Source organism: Pleurodeles waltl, chromosome 4_1 (genome assembly GCF_031143425.1).
Source record: "Pleurodeles waltl isolate 20211129_DDA chromosome 4_1, aPleWal1.hap1.20221129, whole genome shotgun sequence".
NCBI classification, from domain to species: Eukaryota; Metazoa; Chordata; class Amphibia; order Caudata; family Salamandridae; genus Pleurodeles; species Pleurodeles waltl.
In genome coordinates this window covers 395,105,629-395,126,965 of record NC_090442.1, presented here as the reverse complement: position 1 = coordinate 395,126,965, position 21,337 = coordinate 395,105,629, and the positions used below count along the sequence as shown (strand labels likewise).

At 41.6% G+C, this 21,337-nt stretch overlaps 1 protein-coding gene across 5 annotated transcripts in view; it reads left to right on the top strand.

Annotated features, from left to right (window-relative positions):
• The window catches only part of ITPR2 (inositol 1,4,5-trisphosphate receptor type 2), a 1,367,642-nt gene that overhangs the window by 458,129 nt on the left and 888,176 nt on the right, over positions 1-21,337 (top strand). For all 5 annotated transcript variants that reach the window (XM_069228605.1, XM_069228604.1, XM_069228603.1 and 2 more), the window contains 2 exons: positions 7,604-7,765; positions 20,189-20,361. In XM_069228605.1, coding sequence (XP_069084706.1) covers positions 7,604-7,765; positions 20,189-20,361 — 335 coding nt within the window. The remainder of the gene's footprint in view (positions 1-7,603; positions 7,766-20,188; positions 20,362-21,337) is intronic.

The following is a 21,337-nucleotide window of genomic DNA, read 5'->3' as shown; positions in this document are numbered from 1 at the left end:
AGGAAACACACTGTAAGGACACACTTGGTGGATTTTAATGAATTAGTGCATAATATTAGAATATATGATATATATGCACCTAGTCTTGAAATTATAGATTTAATTGCTGGATATTCATAATGGCAGCTAAATGCCCCGTCACAATTGGCACTGCTTTGAGGACTTTCACCATTCATTGCATGAGGTGAAACCAGATGATTTTTCTTCTTGATTCCTAGCCTCGTCCCTTCTCACCTCCTTCTATGCGTATACATCTCTGGTTAGACAGTCACCTTTGACTATGCTGAGTAAGTAAAATGGAAGGTGGTGGAGACAGGAGAAAGGTAAAGTGGTAAAATAATAATAAAGCGAGAAAGGTGAAGAAGATATAGCTTAAGTACAGCGATTCTGGAGGCAGATCAGTACTTAATGTCAACATAAAAGTTAATGTATCTGGAAAGAAAGGTACAGAGAGGTAGAAAGAGGTAGGCAGCCCAGAAGAGATGTAGAGAGATGGGTAAGGTCTTAGAGTGAGGTAGAGGGCGCTAGGAATAGGGAAAATGTAGAAAGAGGGAAATGTTTGGATTCATTGATGTGTGAGGTAGAGGAAGAGGTAAAGTAGAAAGAAGGGTCAGTTAGAGACAGAGCTAGAGAATGGTGTAGGAAGATGCCAATGAGGCCAAAAATGAGAAGTACAGAGAGATTAGAAATACAAAATATTGACAGACCTGTCAGGTAAAGAACATATTGAGACAGGGAGGATAGCAGATATAGGGGGTCATTACGACCCTGGCGGTCATGGACCGCAAGGGCCGGGGACCGCGGATGCACCGCCAACAGGCTGGCAGTGCATCCAGGCCTATTCTGACCGTGGCGGTAAAGCCGCGGTCAGAAAAGGAAAACCGGCGGTTTCCCGCCGGTTTTCCCCTGGCCTGAGGATACCGCCAGCCTGGTTCTGGCGGTTTTGACCGTTGGAACCTGGTTGGCGGTAACGGGTGTCGTGGGGCCCCTGGGGGCCCCTGCAGTGCCCATGCCAATGCTAACAGGGCCCCACCAAGATTTTCAGTGTCTGCATAGCAGACACTGAAAATCGCGACAGGTGCAACTGCACCCGTCACACCCTTTCCACTCCGCCGGCTCCATTCGGAGCCGGCATCCTCGTGGAAGGGGGTTTCCCGCTGGGCTGGCGGGCGGCCTTCTGGCGGTCGCCCGCCAGCCCAGCCGGAAACTCAGAATTACCGCGGCGGTCTTTTGACCGCGCAGCGGTATTCTGACGGCGGTACTTTGGCGGGCGGCCTCCGCCGCCCGCCAAAGTCAGAATGAGGCCCATAGTGGAATGAAGAGTAGATGGGAGAGTTGAGGTATATTTGGAAAAGAGGAAATAGTGAGACTGTTGCAGTAGAGAAAGGGAGGTGAGGTTGACAGGATGGTGAGGTGGAGAGGCGTAGACACAGAGGTGTATATTACACAGTGGCTGTAGCCACTATGCAGTTATAGTTAGGATTCTGAGAGATAGGAATTCTTCTGATTTGTAATACCTTGGCCCGCAAGGATGAATCTTCACAAAACTTTGCAGACCCATTCCTTTTTCTACATTGGCAGATGATGCAAAGTTTCACAGTGATTTGTTAAGGGGGTGCAAGAAAAAAAGAGGGGTCCCAAAACATGTTTTGCCACCAATGCATATTCCATAAATGTTTGTATTGGACAAAGCAGCAAAACGTCTGAATGGAATTTCATGTAATGTGGCAGGAATGTAGAACATGGTGTGGAACGGATCCTTTTTGCTATTTCCCCAAAATCTATTCAATAGTTTTGTAGATATAAGGCGCAACATCTCACTGATATATTGGGTCGGAGTATACGGCTGTCATTTTGTGGTATACCGCATTACATGGCAATGCCAAAACACTACACAATTTGGTAATGACTGCCTTTACAAAAGTTAAAGGCAGCCATCTGGCTTAAACCACATTTTAGATGTGTTCTGGGGTTGGTACTTAGATATAGGAAAGTAGCAGGTTTTATTGTTGTCCCCTACCTATTACCACTTTAGCAGAGTAGTAATAGGTAGCAAGAATAATTTATATTTTTCTATATATTTTGACAAAAGAAAAAAATAAAAATATGTGAAATATTTTTAAACACATTATATTTAAGAATAAATAAATAGTCACTACTGCAATGTATACCACTCCTCTCTATGCCTCCCCACCCTGCCCTGCAGCACTCCATTCTACTCTAGTCCACTCTGTGCCACTCCATCCAACGCCACTTTAAGCTATTCCACTTTACTATTTTCCACTCTATGCTATCCCACTCTATGCTATCCCACTCTATGCCACTCCACTCTGTGCCACTCCACTCCGCTCTGTGCCACTCCGCTCTGTGCCACTCGTCTCTATGCACCTCTACTCTATGCACCTCTACTTAATGCCAATCTACTGTACGCTACTTCAATGTACACAACTCATGCCACTCCACTTTGTGCCATTCCATTCTACGCCACTCTACTGTTTGGCACTCAACTCTACTCCTCTTCACACTAAGCTATTCCACCGTACACCACTAGACTCTAGACCACTCCACTCTACACCACTCCACTGTATGCCACTCCACCCTACACTATTCCAATTTATGCCACTTTACTCTACGCCACTCAGTTCTATGGAACTCTACTGTACGCTACTGCACTCTACACCACTCTACTGTATTCCACTGAATGCCACTCCACTCTAAGCAACTCCACTCTGTGCTGGCTAACTCTACGCCAGCCCACTCTATGACACTCCACTCTATTTCACAGTACACTACTGGAGTCTCTGCTACTCTACACTGTTCCATTCTGTACTGTCCCACTCTACGCCCCTCCATGCCAGTAAACTCTATGCTATTCCACACTGCACCACTCCCTATGCCACTCTACTGTATGCCACACTAATGTACACCACTCCTCTCTATGCTATTCCACTGTATGCCACTTGCCTCTCTGTGACTCTATGCCGTTACACTCTATGCCACACTACTCTAGGTCACTCCACTTTACACCACTCCACTCTTTTCCACTGTATGCCACTGCACTCTACCCCATTCGACTCTACTCTGTCACTCCACTCTGTGCCACTCCTATGACACTCTCCTCCACGTTACTCTGTGACCTTCCACTTAATGACACTTCACTTGATGATACTGCACTCTACAATTTGAAACACTTGTTTATTTAAAACTAAACAAATAAAAAATTAAAACAGGTGGTGCGTAAGTTATAAATTAAAGGTGTGACTATAACTTTAGACTTTCTAATATTTGTGTGGGTTAAGTGGGGTTTGTATGGAAAGGATAAAACAAGTTTTCCTAACTATTAGATTTATTTTTTTCATCTCTCAAAAAGAGAGCGAGCTGGATACGGTGAGTTGGAATGCAGAAAAAAGTGCAAAGAGAGGAGGTAGAGAAACAGGTATAGAAGTAGAGAAAGTGATGTAATGAGAAAGGGGTAATGTAATGAGAGAGGTGAAGTAGAACAAGCAAAGAAAGAATGAGAGCGAGGGAGGTAGGAGAGATCAGAAAAAATGTATAGTAAGGTAAATTACCGTATTTTCCGGCGTATAAGACGACTGGGCGTATAAGACGACCCCCTACTTTTCCTGTTAAAATATAGGGTTTGGGCTATACTCGCCGTATAAGACTACCCCTCTTCCAACGCACACCAAATAAAAATTAAAAAACATCAGATTTGATTTTAATATGGTAATTTTAATTCAAATGCTTATGACATGCAGGTACGTAGTAGGAAAACTGTCACTTATAAACATAAGGCTGTTTGTCATCAAACATGTAAACATAAAACAGTGCAAGTGGATTAAACTTTTCCTAATTCACTCTAAAGCTGAAAGGAAGGATAAGACAATAAACCCATGGGAACTGCCATGCTGTTTGTTTTCTAAGCTGTCAACCAAACTGGAACTGAAGATGATAGGAGGAAGATAACAAACAAACAGAGAGAGAGAGCAAGTGCCGGGCAAGATCCTGGGGAGTCAGCAACGCCCATCATAACTCCAAGCTATTTTTACAGGACTTGCTGGCTTGACAGTTTCTCTTTAAAAGCCTTCAAAATCCTCCTGTTCGTCATCTGATATCATAAGTAAATCAATTACATCTTGTGGTACATTTGTAAGGCAGTCATCGTATGGATCTAATTCCGTATCAGATGGTGTGGTCTCAGCTTCGGCTTTCTCTTCATCTTGCCACAAGTAGTCGTCCTCCATACCATCTAATGAATTTGATATGTCACACTTCTTGAAAGACTTGATTACTGTTTCTGCATCAATATCATTCCAGGCTTTTATGACAAACTTGCACAAAACATCCAACTGTGGAGCACGCATGTTTCCTCCTTTTGTGAATGACTTTTTGCCGCTAACCATCCACTCATTCCACTGTTCTCGAATGCGATCTTTAAATGGCTTGTTTAGGCACACATCCAGTGGCTGTACCAACGATGTCAATCCTGCAGGAATAACTGCCGCATCTGTGTTTATTCTTGCCAGCCTTTGCTTGGTGCTGGGAGTTAAATGAGCCCTGAACATATCCCACACCAGTAGACTACGTTTTTGAATAAGTCCACCTGGTCGCCTGCTCCATACATTATCAAGCCATAGCTTTACCCCTTCTTCATCCATCCAGCCTTTTTCATGTACATGTACAAAACAACCAACAGGAAACTTGAGTTTCGGCATTGTTTTTCTTTTAAAAATAATCATTGGTCTCAGTTTGGCACCATCAGCTGTGCATGCTAGTACCACTGTAAAACTGGACTTCTCATGTCCTGTTGTTTTAATTAAAATTGTTTTTGCACCTTTTGGATGGACAGTTCTATTTCCAACCATATCAAAATTCATTGGAGTTTCATCCATATTTCCGATACTACTTAACGCATAGCCATGTTTATTGCGCTGTTGTATTACATATCGATGGAAACTATTTACTTTGGCTTCAAGATCTGCAGGTAATTTTTGTGCAATTTTCGTCTTTTGCCTCAGTACCAGATTATGCCTTTCAAAGAATCTAGTACACCAGGATACAGTGGCTTTAAATCTGTTGCTGTGATCTGGGTTAGATTTGGCCCACTGAAGGGCAAACAAACGTATTTGATTTCGTGTCACTATATAACCACTTTGGCGATGCTCATTCACCATGTCTGCTACATGTTTTTCGAGTTCTGGCCAATGTGGGGTGCCTCTTCTTAATGCACACTTACCCCTTGGCATACTCCTTAATGCTTTTTCATTTGCTTTCCAGTCCCGAACCATCTTTTCTGTTACTCCATATTGTCTTGCAGCAGCACAGTTATTATGTTCCATGGCAAAGTTTACAACTTTAAGTTTGAAACTGGCTTCATATTTCTTTCTTCTTGCTGGTGGAGCCAGGATGGGGTCTTGTCTGTTAGCCATTTGTATACTGTACTGTATGTACTGGTGCTGTACTGTATGAACTGGTACAGATACTGGTACTGGTACTGGTGCTGTGCTGTATTCACCACCACATGTATCTGCTCACCAGATTGCCTTCCCTCAGAATCACCAACAATACAACAACCAGCCAATCACGGAGAATGAATATTACATTTAAGATTGTTGAAACTGCAGTACAACCAAAGTTAAATGCGGTCAAAATATAATTTTTTTTATAATATTGTCATATCCCAATCCAAAATGGCCGTTACTATATGGTAATCTCCTAACATGTGCCATGCGCGAGAAGAAAGAAACAGAAAACAGAAAACAAATGTTGTTTCTATGGTACCGTAATAGCGCGCTTTGAATAGCCTGGGGCACGCGCAGGAACACGCGCCTGCCCAGACAACTGCCAGCGAGGACGCAGAACCCATCGTACGGTTGGAATTCATTTCCAAATGCAGCGTACGTTGGTTCAGCTACAGGGCGCCTGTCCCTGAAGTTTCGGCACGCCGTATACCGGCGTATAAGACGACCCCCGACTTTTGAGGAGATTTTCAGGGGTTAAAAAGTCGTCTTATATGCCGGAAAATACGGTAGATGTATGTTAGAGAGAGAGTTTGGTTAGAGAAAAATGCGATAGAGACAGGTTAGGTAATTTGGTGTTGAGGGAGAGAAGGCTTAGAGACTGGTGATGTATAGAGAAATGGAGAGGGAGCTAAACGTTTTGTAGAAAGGGAGATGAAGTTTAGAGTTGAAGTAGATGGAATAGAGACATAGGGAAGTGAGATTTAAAAAAAAGCGGGGAGCTGCAGAGAGGTGAGGAAGAGGGTTTATGTAGAGATGGGGCAGAGATGTAGAGGTTGGCACAGAGATTGATAGAGATATGAGGTTAAGAGAAGGAGCTAGAAAGAGGTGTGGTTGAAAGAGGTATATTGCAGGAAAGGTAATGTAGACATAAGTGGGTTATAGTAAGTTGAGGTACTGAGGAAAGTGTTAGGTAGTGATGTGAAGATAGGTTGTATGAGAGGTGAAGAGAGGGTAGACGTGAGGTGATGTAATGAGACTGCCATGACTTTTTTTGAAACGGAATTGGACCAGCTGCCTGAGAGCATGGGAGTCATGGTTGGGATGGCCAAACATATAGAGTAATCTCTGTAGCAGTAAAATGAACAAATAACTTGGTTTTTGTGCACTCTTACTGTAGCAGGACTTAGTACTGCCCCATCACTGTATTGGGGGGCATTTGAAAGGTGGTGTCCCAGGCCAATTGCGCACTTTAACCATGCATTGAAACTGCTTTGTATTCACTGACTGTACGGTTAAGCATCCTCAGTTATTGGAAATCCTATAAAAAATGTAATGGGACATGTCAAGTTTGGGACTTTTGATCAAGCACCTACAACTACAAGAGATCACAGGGCCCTCAGATTTCATGTATCCTCAAAACCACCATCAAAACAGTGGTTGACTAGTCCTGTAGTTCTTGTCTACCCTGCACCATAAGATATTGTGTAGTTTATTTTCTTTATCTTTTCTGTATTATATTGCATGAAGTGCACATCTTTGGTTAGATTGCAGTTGTTTGTTGCTTGTTGATCTAGTGATAAATGTCTAAATACACTAGTAAGTTGCCCAATTACTCCTGAAGGGTGTTCAAGAGAGGATTAATTTTCCCTAAGTAGGGGAGTAGAGCACTCTCTGGCATATAAGACAGTTACTTCCACAGTCGTTGTGTGATCATGCACATAATGACGCTCCGGCCTCTGCTTCATATTGTACGTTGCATTGTAAATACAGGATATCTATCATCCTAAGAGATCGCTTACACTCATGAGTATGTTCATTCCTCTTACGTAGTTTTGTTTCTCAAACGTGAAATTCCATATTTGTATTTTATTTTTTAACCCATACAACATGATTTGCCAGTACTAGTGTATGCTTTTCTTAGGTCTGTGATTCCATCTCTAGGTACATGGTGTGCTAACACTGGCCAGATCTTCTTCCATTTACTCTATCAGTTCGCTATTCGCTATTCACTATTCATAGACTAGGAGAAATACACAGCTCTGAAGAGTTCAGGATAACACCAGGGTACAGATGCATACAACAAAAAAATGTATTGTGGTCTTATGTGCTGATCTCATGTGATATGTGTTGACTCTTTGCAGATATTTGGGATTCTTCTGGCACCCTTTAAGGACAAAGCAGGAGAAGGCCCGATGCTTCGACTTGAGGACCTGGGAGATCAAAGATATGCCCCTTACAAGTATGTTCTGAGGTTATGTTACCGTGTTCTCAGGCACTCTCAGCAGGACTACAGAAAAAATCAGGCAAGTTAAACCCAGTGTTAATTATTTTTTTTTTGTTATTTATATTTAGTCTTTGTCTAGTGAAAGCCAGTCTGTTAATTTCTTGACTTCTCCCAACTTGAAGCTAACTGATCTCCTCCTCACTACCAAAGATTTTAATTCACTATAGGTAAGGAGTGGCCTATGTATGTCTCTTTTCTCTACAATTCATGGTGGCACCAGTGGTGCCTTATTTTCTTGTCTTCCGCAGTTGAAGCTAGTCCCCTGCACAGTCCCTGCGCTGCCCTCAGTCGTTCTCTATTTATTATCGCTGTCTAATGACTAGCGGACAGTGACATTCATGTAGAAAGAAAGGGGGTTACACTTATTTTTCTTTTCCGTCTCAATGAAAAATCATTCTTTTAATGCTAAAATACGTGCCTGAATTAGTGACGTTTGCTGTGTGGAAACTGTATTTTATTTACACATTAGCAACATCGGTTTTGCTTTGTTAGCTAGTATTGTTCTGCTCTAGGCGGCATAAATATAGAGTTCCTAAGCTGCAATTATAAGTAACTTTGGTGGAAATCAGAGTACTACACAAAGGAATGTGAAATGGAAATTATGGAAGGGAGTTCCAAGAACTCCCCCTTTCTGGGTTTTCATCCAAGTTTCTTAGTTTACAGAGTTGTCGTTAAAATGACCCACCATCTGAATGTGTTGACTTATTGTCTACCAGAAGCTGCCGCGGCAAACTCCCAGGCCCAATACTGGCCCCTCCTTTACAAGTTATTAGTACAAGTTTCAGATAGAGCTGTAACTTCAGTGGCCACTCATGCAGACCTCCCTGTACAGGTAGACTTCATGTGAAAATGTATAACTTGTGGTGATTTCAAGGCCAGCAGCAGTGTGCACTACAGTAGTCTCCTTTCATTGGCAAGCGGAAATGTAGCCTACATGGCTTTCATTCAGTCTTATCATCATTAGTAAATACACTCATTTAATCCCCAAGTATTTGCTTGACATTTTCATCGAGTACTCACCCTGTCCTCTGCTGTCTCACATGGATAGATACAGCCTTGCTTTGCCACGTACAGCTTCACATACCAATGCATTGCCACCGTATGTCCGTGTTGGCCACCAGCATGTGAAGTGTGACACCATCATGCCAAAAATGGCCACCTTTACAGATTTTTCTTTTTTAACCAGAGTTTTGTAAAGGGCTGATGTACCAGTTTGTAGTGAACTCCACAGAGTGTACTTTGCTGTTAAGTTGTGTTTCTGGGAAGGAAGGTGTTAAGATATAGAGGGGATGCTAGACATATGAATGAAAAACTTCCTTTATTAAGTATGCAGGAACAACCCCTGCCAGGGTTCAAAGAAGGTGCCTAGCTCCATCGCCGACTTTGTCTTCTCTCCCAGTCCCCCCTTCAAATCATAACATTCCAAATCACATTCCTAACAGACCTACAATGGTTACTAGGATACAACACATCTCCCCCTTTACTAAATTTTTTAACAAGTGCAAGTAAACTAAACAATAAGATATAAGAAATACATAGAACTTTAAAAAAAAACATTGAGCAGGGTAAAATTATATTGTTGGTATGATGTTTCAAGGAAAACAAAATGCAATGCTGTATCTCCGTTACCATAGTGTTAAATCTCTGTTATTACACCAGCTTAGTGCCATAATAATCTCTTATCCACGATGGCTTGGCTGTAGTTCTACCACTTTTCCTCACATTGCAATCCATTTGATTGGACCTCCTTCTGTTGACTTCCTCACCCTTTGCTCCACACTCCTTCTCATTACAATTCGTAACGTTTCGCACATTCCTTTCTTACCATCACTTAACCACACGCTGTTGCCTACCCCAACTTCAACTTGTTTGGGTTTAGACCATTTTGATAAACTCTTTCTTTGTCCAACTGTACCAACGACCTGACCCAGTCCCCTTCTTTATATTTATAATTCATTCTTTTCACACTGTCATTGTGTCTATCGACATATTTGTCCTGATACCTCTCAACTCTTTTCTCAACCTCCTTTCTGTCTGTCATCTTAACCTTGGCTTTATTCATCCATGGCAGTGTTAATTTAGTACCTGCCACTCTCCCCTTTAACAAGCAAAAAGGGGTTTCACCAGTAGCTGAATGAGGGGTATTGCGATAATTCCAAATCATTTTTTTGACAACTTCCTTGCAGTCCATGCCCTGTTCTTCACTCAATTGCACACACTCCTTCAACACTCTATTGAATCTCTCAACAAGACCATTCTCCCTGGGATTGTAGACAGCAGTAGTGTAGTGTTCCACCTCCAAATTCGTCAGGTAGTCCTTAAACTGTTCTGACACGCATTGTGGAACATTGTCAGTGACCACACATTCAGGATAACCCTCCCTGTGAAACACTTCTTCGCAAAAATTAATTACATTGTCAGTCTTCACCTCTCTCATAAACGCCACCTCTGGCCATTTAGAAAAGTAATCTACCAGAACTAGAGCGAACTTCCCCGTTATTCCTTTGGAAACAAACGGACCACAAATGTCCATGGCTACCTTCTGCCAGGGTTTCTCTGGAAATTTGGTCCCTGATATAGGCGATTCCCTTACGACATGGGATTTGTCGCTACACATGCATGCTACGCAGTTGCGAACACACCTCTCTATATCTTTGTCCATACCCGGCCACCAAAAGTCCATCCGAGCTCTCCTTTTCATCCCTGTCATATCACCGTGACCTTCATGTGACAGGTTCACCAGCTTTTCCCTCAAACTCACAGGCACCACTAATCTCTCACCCCTTCTCAACACACCATCTATCATAGATAGTTCTGGCCATAATTTACTATATTCATGCAACATGTCCTTCGGATTGCATATTTTAGTAGAATTCGCAATGTATTCACAAAACGTGCTCAAAACTTCATCATCCTTTAATGCTTGCAACCATTCCTCCATTCCTATGCTACCTCTCCACGATTCACTGACACTGGCCACCAACCATTCTTCGTCATTCTGGTTATCCTCATTATCCACAACATCTTGTAGGGGAATGCGCGACAAACAATTAGCATATCTGTTAACCAATCCCAGAACATATGTCAAACTGAAGTCATACTCTTGTAATCGATAAAGCCATTTAGCTATCCATGGAGTTGCTTTGCCGGCTCCCTTGGTAGAAAATATATCTGGTTTATGGTCTGTCCTTAACTCAAATCGCTTGCCCCACATATATATTTTGAAGTAGTTGACACCCCACCAAAATGCTAGGGCCTCTCTCTCAATTACCAAATATGTGGCTTCCGCTCCTTTAAGTGTGCGTGACGCAAAGGCCACTACTCTTTCCTGTCCCATCATTTTCTGCATCAATACTGCCCCAAGACCGTGTGCACTGGCATCCACCGCAATGATTGACTGATCATTGAGATCAAACGGTTTCAGACTCACAGATTCTACAATTTCCTTTTTTATAAAGTCAAAGGCTTCCTGACACTCCCTTGACCAGTGAAATTGAACTTTCGATTTCATAAGTATCCTCAATACATGCACTTTTGTGGCAAATTGGGGAACAAACTTTGAATAATATTCTGCCAGGCCCAAAAAAGACCAGGGTTGATCCTTGTCCATAGGAGCTGGTGCATTTTTTATGGCGTCGAGCAATTTTTTTTTTGGCCTTACCCCATTCTCTGATAACGTGTGACCTAGATATTCTATTTGCTTTACCCCAAACTTGCATTTATCTGAACTAATAGTGAGTCCAGACTCTTGTAACCTTTGCAGAACTTCCACCAAAACATCATTGTGGTCATCCACATCCTTGCCCCATACCAAAATGTCACCTTGGAACGCTACAGCTTTCTCAACTCCTGCCAATATACTGTTCATTACTCTTTGAAAGACCGAGGAGGCCGATGCTAACCCAAACGGCATATGAACACACTGAAACATGCCCTCGGGAGTAATGAAAGACGTTAACTTCTTAGATGAGGGATGTAATCGTATTTGATGGTATGCATTTGAAAGGTCAATCGATGAAAAATACTTAGCCCCTCTAACAGACGACAATAATTCATTGATGTGCGGTAGGGGATGACGATCCACTAATATGCATTTGTTAAGATCCCTCCAATCTATGCACATGCGTAACTTCCCATTAGGTTTTCGCACTAAAACAATAGGACTGAGCCACTCTGATGACTCAATGGGTTCAATTACTTTATCATTGCACTATCTCATTAACTCCTCCCTCAACTGTGGTCTCAAGGCAAATGGTACATTTCTCACCTTGTGGATTGTAGGATCACTACCCGATTTGACTAGAATTCGATGCTCAAACTTTTTTAGACAACCCAACTTATCTGAAAATAAATTTGGAAATCTTCCCCGCCATTTGTTCTTTTCCTCATCATCTACTAATAACACCTGTTCTGGATGGTTGGGATTTAACACCATTCTTAAAGTCCTTTGCTCACTCCATCCCAATAGGCTCTTTCCATGCTCCACCACATACACAGGTACTTCTGCATGCCTCTCCTTGAAAGCTATAGTACACATTACGTAACCGATCAGGGGTAATTTGTCTCCACAATACCCCACCAGTTTAATATTTGTGGCCAAGATTTCACCACACTCCAACTCCTTCCACACTTGTTTGCTTACGATGGTGTATGGTGAACATGAATCTACCCACACTTCCACCTCTTTATCATTCATTTTAACTTTACACATTCCTCTATTGTTAACACCTCAATGTTCCCATCATCCTCATTCTCATCCTGTTCATCTGACTGTGCATCACTGCACGCTTTGATACTGTTCACTGACTATTTTTGTCGTTGCTTCTGCATACGTCCCAGTCTGCATACACGCGCAAAGTGACCGATTTTCTTACACTGGTAACACTTCATAAATGTCGCTGGACATTTGTTCGCCTCTGCAGTATGATTACTACTACCACACCTATAACATTCCCTTTCCTTTTTTTCCCGTTTTACAACTTCCCCTTTTTTTGCCTTGGAAGTAGCGTTCACATCTTTAGAAAAACTGTCATTACTGCATTGCTTTAGATTAAGTTCAGTGAAATATTTGGATGTGTTTTCTATCTGTCTTGCTATGTTGATTGTCTTTTGCAATGAGGGATCCTTCAATTCTAATAACGTTCTTAAATTTTAGAGTTGTTTGTTTTGTTAATGAATTGATCTCTTATTAGTTCTTCCTGCAGGTCTCTAAATTTGCACGACGCGGCTAATGTTCTCAATTTGGCAACATACTGTGCTACAGTTTCTCCCTGTGCTTGAATCCTGGAGAAGAATTTGTGCCTCTCCACTACCACACTGACTTTTCTGCCATAGTTGTCATCCAATGCTTTCATGGCTACGCTGTATTTATCCCCACTGAAATTGTCAAAAGGTGATGATGACTCATCATCTCCTTCTCCATCCACATTTGAGGAGATGTTCTGACAGGGTCTTGGTAGTGTTTTCAGTACTCTCCGACCGTCGACACCCAAACAGTGTTTTAAAATAGCTAATTTTCACAATGGTTCGGACGTGACCCCTCCAATTGCCTCCAAGTACGTCTCAAAGGCCTCGCACCAGTCTTCCCACACCATGCTTGGTGGGCCCGGACTTTGTAAGAATTTCACTGGTGCTAAAATGGAAGACATTTCCATTTTCTTACCTCTTAAGTCTTATACAATAATCAAGAAAACCAGCAACAGTTAAGTAAATTAATGAGTAAATCGTTCCTGAAAAAAACAAATCTGTAAAATAATTACGTAAATAATTGAATAAAATGGTCACCGTCGTCTGCGTTGCTTACTTCTGTCACCTTCAATATCCGAGACCATGTGCATGCTGTAGTGCGTGGTACACGTTGTTTCTCCCTATAATGTTATTGCAGTGTTTACCTTGCCCATTTCGAGTTTGCACTGTGCTATCAGGTTGCTGTGATCGCTGTGCGTGCAAGTATCACTGCTCGTCCGCTCCCCCACTGCTCCGACCGTTGCCGTGGTTACTTGTACGTTGGCGTCCTCCACGCTCAGCTTCTACGCCACGCTGACTACTGCCATGGTTACTTGCACGTTGGCGTCACCGCGCGTCTGCTCTTGCACCACGCTGATCGTTGCTGTGGCTACCCGCACGCTGATGCTCTTCACGCGTCCTCCCCAGTGCCCTTCCTCGCTCTCCACCACCTTTCAACCGAGCGAGCACGGTAAGATTTCTGAATTTATTTTCAAAAGGAGAAAAGGAGCGCGCGGACTCAGTTATTCGCTTTTTAATAGAAACTGTCCCAATTTACGTGCGTTAACATTAATACAAATAAATTGAACCGCTGAAACGCCGCACCTTACGCTGTTTCGTGTTCTTCTGGTTTTTTTTTTCCTTTTTCTTTTCTTTCCTTTTCTTCCTCGCCGTATGTCACTCTTTATTTTTCCTTTAATCCTTTTCCTCTCCACACCGCACTTCTCTTGCACATTTCACGCCTTTTCTTCCCTATCTCCGAGAATTTGTCTCCTTCTGGCAGGGGTTGACACCGTCTTCAGCGGCAGCATCCCATCCTTTGACACCGTCTTCAGCAGCAGCATCCCATCCTTTGACACCATCTTCAGCAGCAGCATCCCACCCTCGTCGCCAATGTTAAGATATAGAGGGGATGCTAGACATATGAATGAAAAACTTCCTTTATTAAGTATGCAGGAACAACCCCTGCCAGGGTTCACAGAAGGTGCCTAGCTCCATCGCCTACTCTTTCTTCTCTCCCAGTCCCCCCTTCAAATCATAACATTCCAAATCACATTCCTAATAGACCTACAATTGTTACTAGGATACAACAGAAGGCTCCGGTATAGTTAGGAAGAATCAACTTAATTGTCACTAACAATTTAGAATGTGGATCATATCAGATGAGATTTTACTGACTGGCCTTCATTGGCCAATGTGTATCAATATGTATGTTTTGAAATGTTCATTCAGTTGCAAGATTGACTGATGGAATTATACACCTTTTGTCGTTAGTCTTTTAATGGTTTAAATCCACTAGATCTTGGTTATTTTACTGCTTCTCAGAATGATTGCTCAAAATTGTTTTCCGAACCACAGGTAGTTTGATTCTGCTCCCAGCAGTTTATCACGGCATCACCTTTGTCTACAAGTGATGTGCACCTGTGTCATACTCAGATAACACTTTTGGGAGATTACTTTGTCATTGCTCCAAAATGCCCTGTGCCTGATGTACAGCTTTTCTATATTTAACCTGGTCTCGACTGGAAACCAATGAATTGTATTTAGAACAGGTTTTGTGTGTTTGCATTTTATGGGTTTTTGACTCACACACTGAATTTTGCACTTGCTGAATTCCAGTCTGCATTGGTGGTTCACTAGGGTGACTAGCATTGGCTGTGTTCACATGAGTCCATCAGAGCTATCCCCAATGTTATGATGTGTTAAATGTGATTGCTGATTTTCAGAAGCTGCAAGATTTGCAATGATTTATGAGTTTTTAGGAGATAGCAAATGTTAATCTTGACCACCTTGTTTATCTGTGATTGTAAGGAGAGGCCAGAGTAAAATACGATGCCAGTTTTTTTTCTTTCACTGGTGTACTGGTGTTGAGAGCCATTCATAGTGGAGTGCTTTGTTCGTGTAGCCACATACTAACAAGAATTTATGATTGGAATCGATGAAGCGGAGGAAATGTTCCTTCATCCAAAGGTATTCTAATCCCTAGAACGTAGGCAGTGCTAAATTTTGTGTCTGTTCCTCTCTGTCCATATGTAAATTAATTTGATTGTCATCAGTATACGTCTGAATATTTAGGTTGTGGATTAGTTCTAATGCACTAATGGCTACATGTATTTGTTTAGAAAAGTTACATGAGGTAGTGGCCCAGCAGTTGGTTTCTAATGATCCTTGCAAAAACTGTACCCTGTTGAAATGGTCCAACTGTATTGACTGCAGTATTCAAACAATTACTTCATCCATTTCAATGCTGTTCATTATCTGTCATTTCTATGTTTTGATCAGAACTTCACAGTCTACTTGCCTATCTTCTTCCGAGGTATCAAAGAGTTGGAAAGCTGTAAGGTTGGGCTCATGCAGAGGAACGAGCTGGTCTTTCCTTACACTAGCATAACAAAACTTGTGGGGGGGCTGCAAAGTACATGGAGTGTTCCCCCTCTGGGCTCACTCAGGAGCTCTCAGCCATGATACTGTGTTGAGGGAGCCCCCAGGAGCTTGGGGGCCCTCTCGCACTGCAAGGGCTGCCGGGGCCTTTGTTAAGCCACTGTTTCCTTAATGTTTGTCCATGCCTGTCCTGTCTCCACTCTTTGAGAGGAAGAGCGTAAGTTATATAAAATATTCGAATGTTCAGTGTACCAGACTCTTTTAGAGCCTATAATTGCCATTTGTTTACTTCTCTGTTTTTGCGGATAACGCTGTATTTAGGTAGTATCATGTAAGAGTAGTCTTGACTCTAGAACAGATCTCAGTCAAACCTAGGATCTACCAGTCATTCTTGGCAGTTTTACATCAATGATATCCACAAGTGTTTGTTGCTTGACCAAGTGGTAATCAAGCCACCAATGTATGTTGGTTGGGTGCCAGGGGAGGCTCACTCGTTTGGTGTCTTCACATGGTGTTTTATACATCTGTATACTGTCCGGTCTCAGGCACTGTGATGGGTTGAATGGGACAGAAGCGATCTAGCTGTTAGTATGCCAACCTGCTAGAAAACAGTGTGCACTCTTTGTGTTCCATTGTTTGTTTTTTATCTAGGATGACTATTAAGTTGCTGTCCTTAGACCCTCTGTGGGATATGGCTTTGGACCTGTTGTGTTTAATTACTTAACAGTTGTGTTTCAGTAATTTTGAGTTCAGCATCAGCTTATTTATGCCTTGTGTCCAGCACCTATAGTTGCCCTCTTGTTTTTGGTACACTTAGTTGGTATTTCTGAAGAGCGTTCGCTGTTGTGCCTCTACGTCTATGTGACCTCCATATTGCATTGCATTACATTATTGATGTTTTTACATTTTTTCTAGTTGTGGAGGGTTTCTGTGTGTGTCAAAGATGAGTAGGGATTGTGGTCCATTAGTTGACTGGTGCTCTTGTGTAAGGTCTATTGTGTCATGTGCGATCAGATTTTGTTTCTTTGTTCCTGGCAAATGAAGATCATTTCAAATGATTTGAGATTTATGTTACTTGCCTCGTTGTGATGGTGCCATTGACAGTACCTTTTAATGTGTATACCTGTGAAGAATCCCCCCTTTGTCCATTCCTTGTCTTTCTTGGATTACTGATATTTTTGTTTAATGCGGTTCGATTTTTTGTGTGCCTGCTAAAAGGCAGCTAGTCAGTCATAGTGAAGGTTGTGTTGGTTGCTATCTGTAGTTATATAAGGTTGAATGTGATGCCTGAAACGTGGCTGCATTTGAATAATTGTGTCTCTCATCATGATGTTAAGGTCGGGGTTACTGATGTATAATTGTTGATTGTAGGGAGAAGGGCACTTGTTTGCTTAGACTTGCAGGAGGTTATTGGAGCAGAGTAAGAAGTGCACTATGGTATGGCATTGCCTGCCACAGAGGTTCTGGCAGGCAGGGCCCTCTCCATCCTACCTGCGAAGGCACTGGGTAAGAGTAGACGTATACATGGCTAGTGTTGTTTCCACCGCAACTCAAGGATGCTTTCCTTTAGAGTGAGGGGCTGAAGAGAGTGCCCTCCATGTGTGGAGCTGAGCCACCTGGTCAGTTGATGAAGGTCAGGAAATACATAATGGGACAGATTCTGTTAATGCAGCAGTGGTGTGGTGATCGTAGCTGGGACATTGGGCATGCAAAGCAGTCAGTTTTGTGGTTACATGGATATCTGGTTCCAGTGCTTTGAAGGAACTTTGGTATCTCTTCAGTGGTAACATCGGATCTGGACTCAGATGCATAAAAATGCTTGGGAATTACATTGTCTGTGAACCTTGATATTAAAATTTAGACAGAGAGGGGTAAGACAAATTGGACAGGAGATCTGTAGTATGTAGGCTTTGGTAGTATCATTCCTGGGCTCAGCACGGACAGTGACTGGTTGTGGATTAAGATGTATTCAGACTCAGAATAGACTCTGTGCCTTCATGGATGCCTAGCTCCACCAGAGCTCACAAGGGACATCTGAAGAGCTAGTCCTGATGGGGAAAGTACGGGAGGTGGGGTTGGTGGCAAGAGATAGGTAGCACAAGACACTGTTCTTTACCTTCCCATTCCTTCTCTGCTAATTGGATGGCTGGAGCACTGCAGTCATGCCAAAAGCATTACAGCTACAATTACAATGCTGTGCCAAGTCAAAGAAAAATGATCTTGAACACACAGACCCCAAAGGCAAAAAGAGGAAGTGTTTTCTTGAGTGTGAACTAAAGAAAAGGGTTTTCAGCTTTTACATACTTTGTGATCACATCTGCTGTTCCCTAGTTATTGAAACACATTTGTATTGTGAACAATGTGCATTGAGGATATGTGTGCAGTAGCATAACACCAAATGATGGATCCCACCTGCAGAATGTATTGAGTGACACTTGAGGCTACCATATCTCAAATATATACTTATTGGCCTTGTGCTGAATGCGGCCCCCTCTTTAATGGCTGGGTGATCCCTGGAGGGTTGCCGCCACCCCTGCAGAACAGGGGCTGTAGGGGAATGTGATACTGTAATTGTGAACAAGATCACCAGGCTCACAAGATGCTGGGGACTTGAAACTTCAGCCTATCACCCAGCCTTCAAAACAATCAAGAATTGACTGCATCATCACTGACATAACTAAAATATAGGCATTTGCGGGGCAGGAATCCCAAGAAAAATTGGCAAAAAGATTTTTACTTCTTCCCCAGGCCTCTCTTTCCAGAGTGCACCCTTTAGACTGCGCCTCTTCAAAGTGTAATTTTAGTACTACAGTCACCAGTAATCTCAAATGCCCAAAGCCACACCACCCTCCTTCCTCTCTCTCCTTACCCTGCCAGAAAAATAATGTGGCTGCCAGTCGCACTCACTGGTATCCTGAGGCTTCTTCACTTTTATCTTTTAAAAACAAATATACGCTAGGACACTGTTATCAAAAAAATAACAAACAAATAGTGATTACCTACTCCCATATGCAAATTACTGAATAACAATTGTGATTTCTATGTTTCATGCAAATGACAAACATGGTATTCTTTGTTTTTCCTGTGCTCTCCACCTTCTCCGAGCCATTTTCTTCTCCATATTCTTGGTCGGTTTTATTGTTGGTATGCAAATGGCAGATAGGCCAAATGTAAAAAAACAACATATTGAAATCTTGAAAAACCTCAGTTGTCTGAAGCTAGACACCCTGAGGCAGCTCTTCTGCTGTGGTTGGAGCCAGAGCCTCTGCCTCTCATTGGATGGTCCTTCTGTCTTTCAGACTTTTCCCTACTAATAGGAGCAAGGTGTAGGGACTTAGAAAGTTCTTTTTCTGTGCTATTGGTAAAGCAGAAGAGATTATCAAATAGAAGGAAACAACAATGAGGGAGGGATGCATTTCCCTTGGTTGTGTGAATAAAACAACGATTTCTGTCATTTTGGCTAACAAAATACGCATTGTAATGTTTTATTGCTCAACTGGAGACTTAATATTCTACACTCCATGGATGCGTACCAGTACCCGATAATGCACAGTGTTACTTACATACCTACTGTTTTAACTACTAGAAACTGCCATGAGAAACGTGTACATCGCCGATTAGCTTCTGAAAAGGCTCACAGGAAGCTTAGGAAAGAGTTATTAAATTAATATACCAGAAGCATGGATTACATTTCCTCTTCACAAAAGTGTGTTTGAGCCACAAAAGTATTTCAGGTAACAATTGTAATATGTATTGTTTTTAAATGCATTTATTTTCCAATTTAAAAATCTAGAGTAAATTTAAAATTCGTTCACATATTTCTTCAGTATAATATAAACATGTCTATTGAACAATAAACAAAATTAACTTGAATGTGTTGTAAATTGTATCATCATTTCGTTGCTGTTTTTCTTAATTGATGTTGAAAGTTGGCTTAATATGTTTTTGCGTTAGTTATGTAGTGGAACGTATAAAGATTTTTTTTTTGTTGAAATAAAGCCACAAATGGCAATCTTTTGGACAGGCTGCTTTAAGGTAAACACCAATGCTGGGTGATTTCTGATGGAGTCACCATAGGATGCCAGATTGATTCTAGAAGCAGCCAATCACCAAGGAAGATGAGGAGCCAAAGCATCAATAGATCCAGAGGGCAGATATCCTTGCACGTGCCTGCTTCCTGGGGTACATAATGGGCACATCTATTCACAAATCAGAGTATATCAGATCTATTCACAAATCAGAGTATATTTGCGACTGTAGTAACTGCAATATTCAGATGTTGGCAACCTTGAAGGAAAAACCTATTGTCTGACAAGCATGGTTTCATGTTTTTCAGGAATACATTGCAAAGCATTTCTATGATATGCAGTCCCAGATTGGATATGATATTTTGGCAGAAGATACCATCACAGCTTTGTTGCACAACAACCGAAAACTGTTGGAGAAACACATCACAGCTAAAGAAATAGATGCCTTTGTTACTTTGCTGCGGAAGAACAGAGAGCCAAGGTTTGACGCACACAGAAATATTTTTATGATTTTCTCAAATAAAGAAATATGCCACGTAACTTTTATTTACTTGTAGTTTTGTATATTGCTTATTTAAAGCTATTACTAGAAGAACAAACAAGTCACATTAGTGATGGCTTGTAACTTCAAATCATACCCTGCTCGCACATATTTGTAAGTGCTTGCTATAATTCTGTAGGACTGCCTAGCTCCACTCATCTCCTTTATCATACCTCGTGCGCTCTCAAATAGCAACGCAAACAGTTCTCAGCTGGTGTGACATCTTTGCATTCTGGTTCATAGAGGCTTCAAAGTTGTATTTTCCTGGTCAATGTTTTGCGGTATTTACTGCCGTTCAGAGTAGACATTTATCTTTTTCAAGACTATTGGTGTAAAAGTCTCATTTATATCTCAGACAGATGCACTTTTAATTACCAAATAATTTTTTGGTCTTTTTTTTAACTTTCATTTACATTTAAAGATGAATAGTTTTAATTAGTAATCAGGGGAAATGTTAAATGCAAACTGACAGTGGTATTGTCAAACTAAAGCTCACAAATAGAGATTTCCAACAATATATTTATTCCACTAATATTCCATGAATAGATGGATAAGTGAGGCCTGGGTCTAGACTGGACTTCACAGGTGGCTCTTACTTGGAGGTAACATCTGTAGGGGAAATGGTTCATGTTTATAAAGTCAGTTTTCATGGTAGACAGTATGTTATCAGATTAGAAACATATTATTCATTTAGAATAACATACAGATTTTGACTTAAGTATCATTAGTTATTTGAAGCACTTTGAGTTATATTTTATATGACTTTAATATGTTGTGGAATTGAATAGTCTGATGTAGAATATGAGCCAGTTGGGCATACAAATGCTACATTTCCAATGTATTCTTAGGTATTTTCTGGCCCTTGTTAGAAGAGACATCGCTACTTAAGTCTAAGGCCAGATGTATGAATATTCCA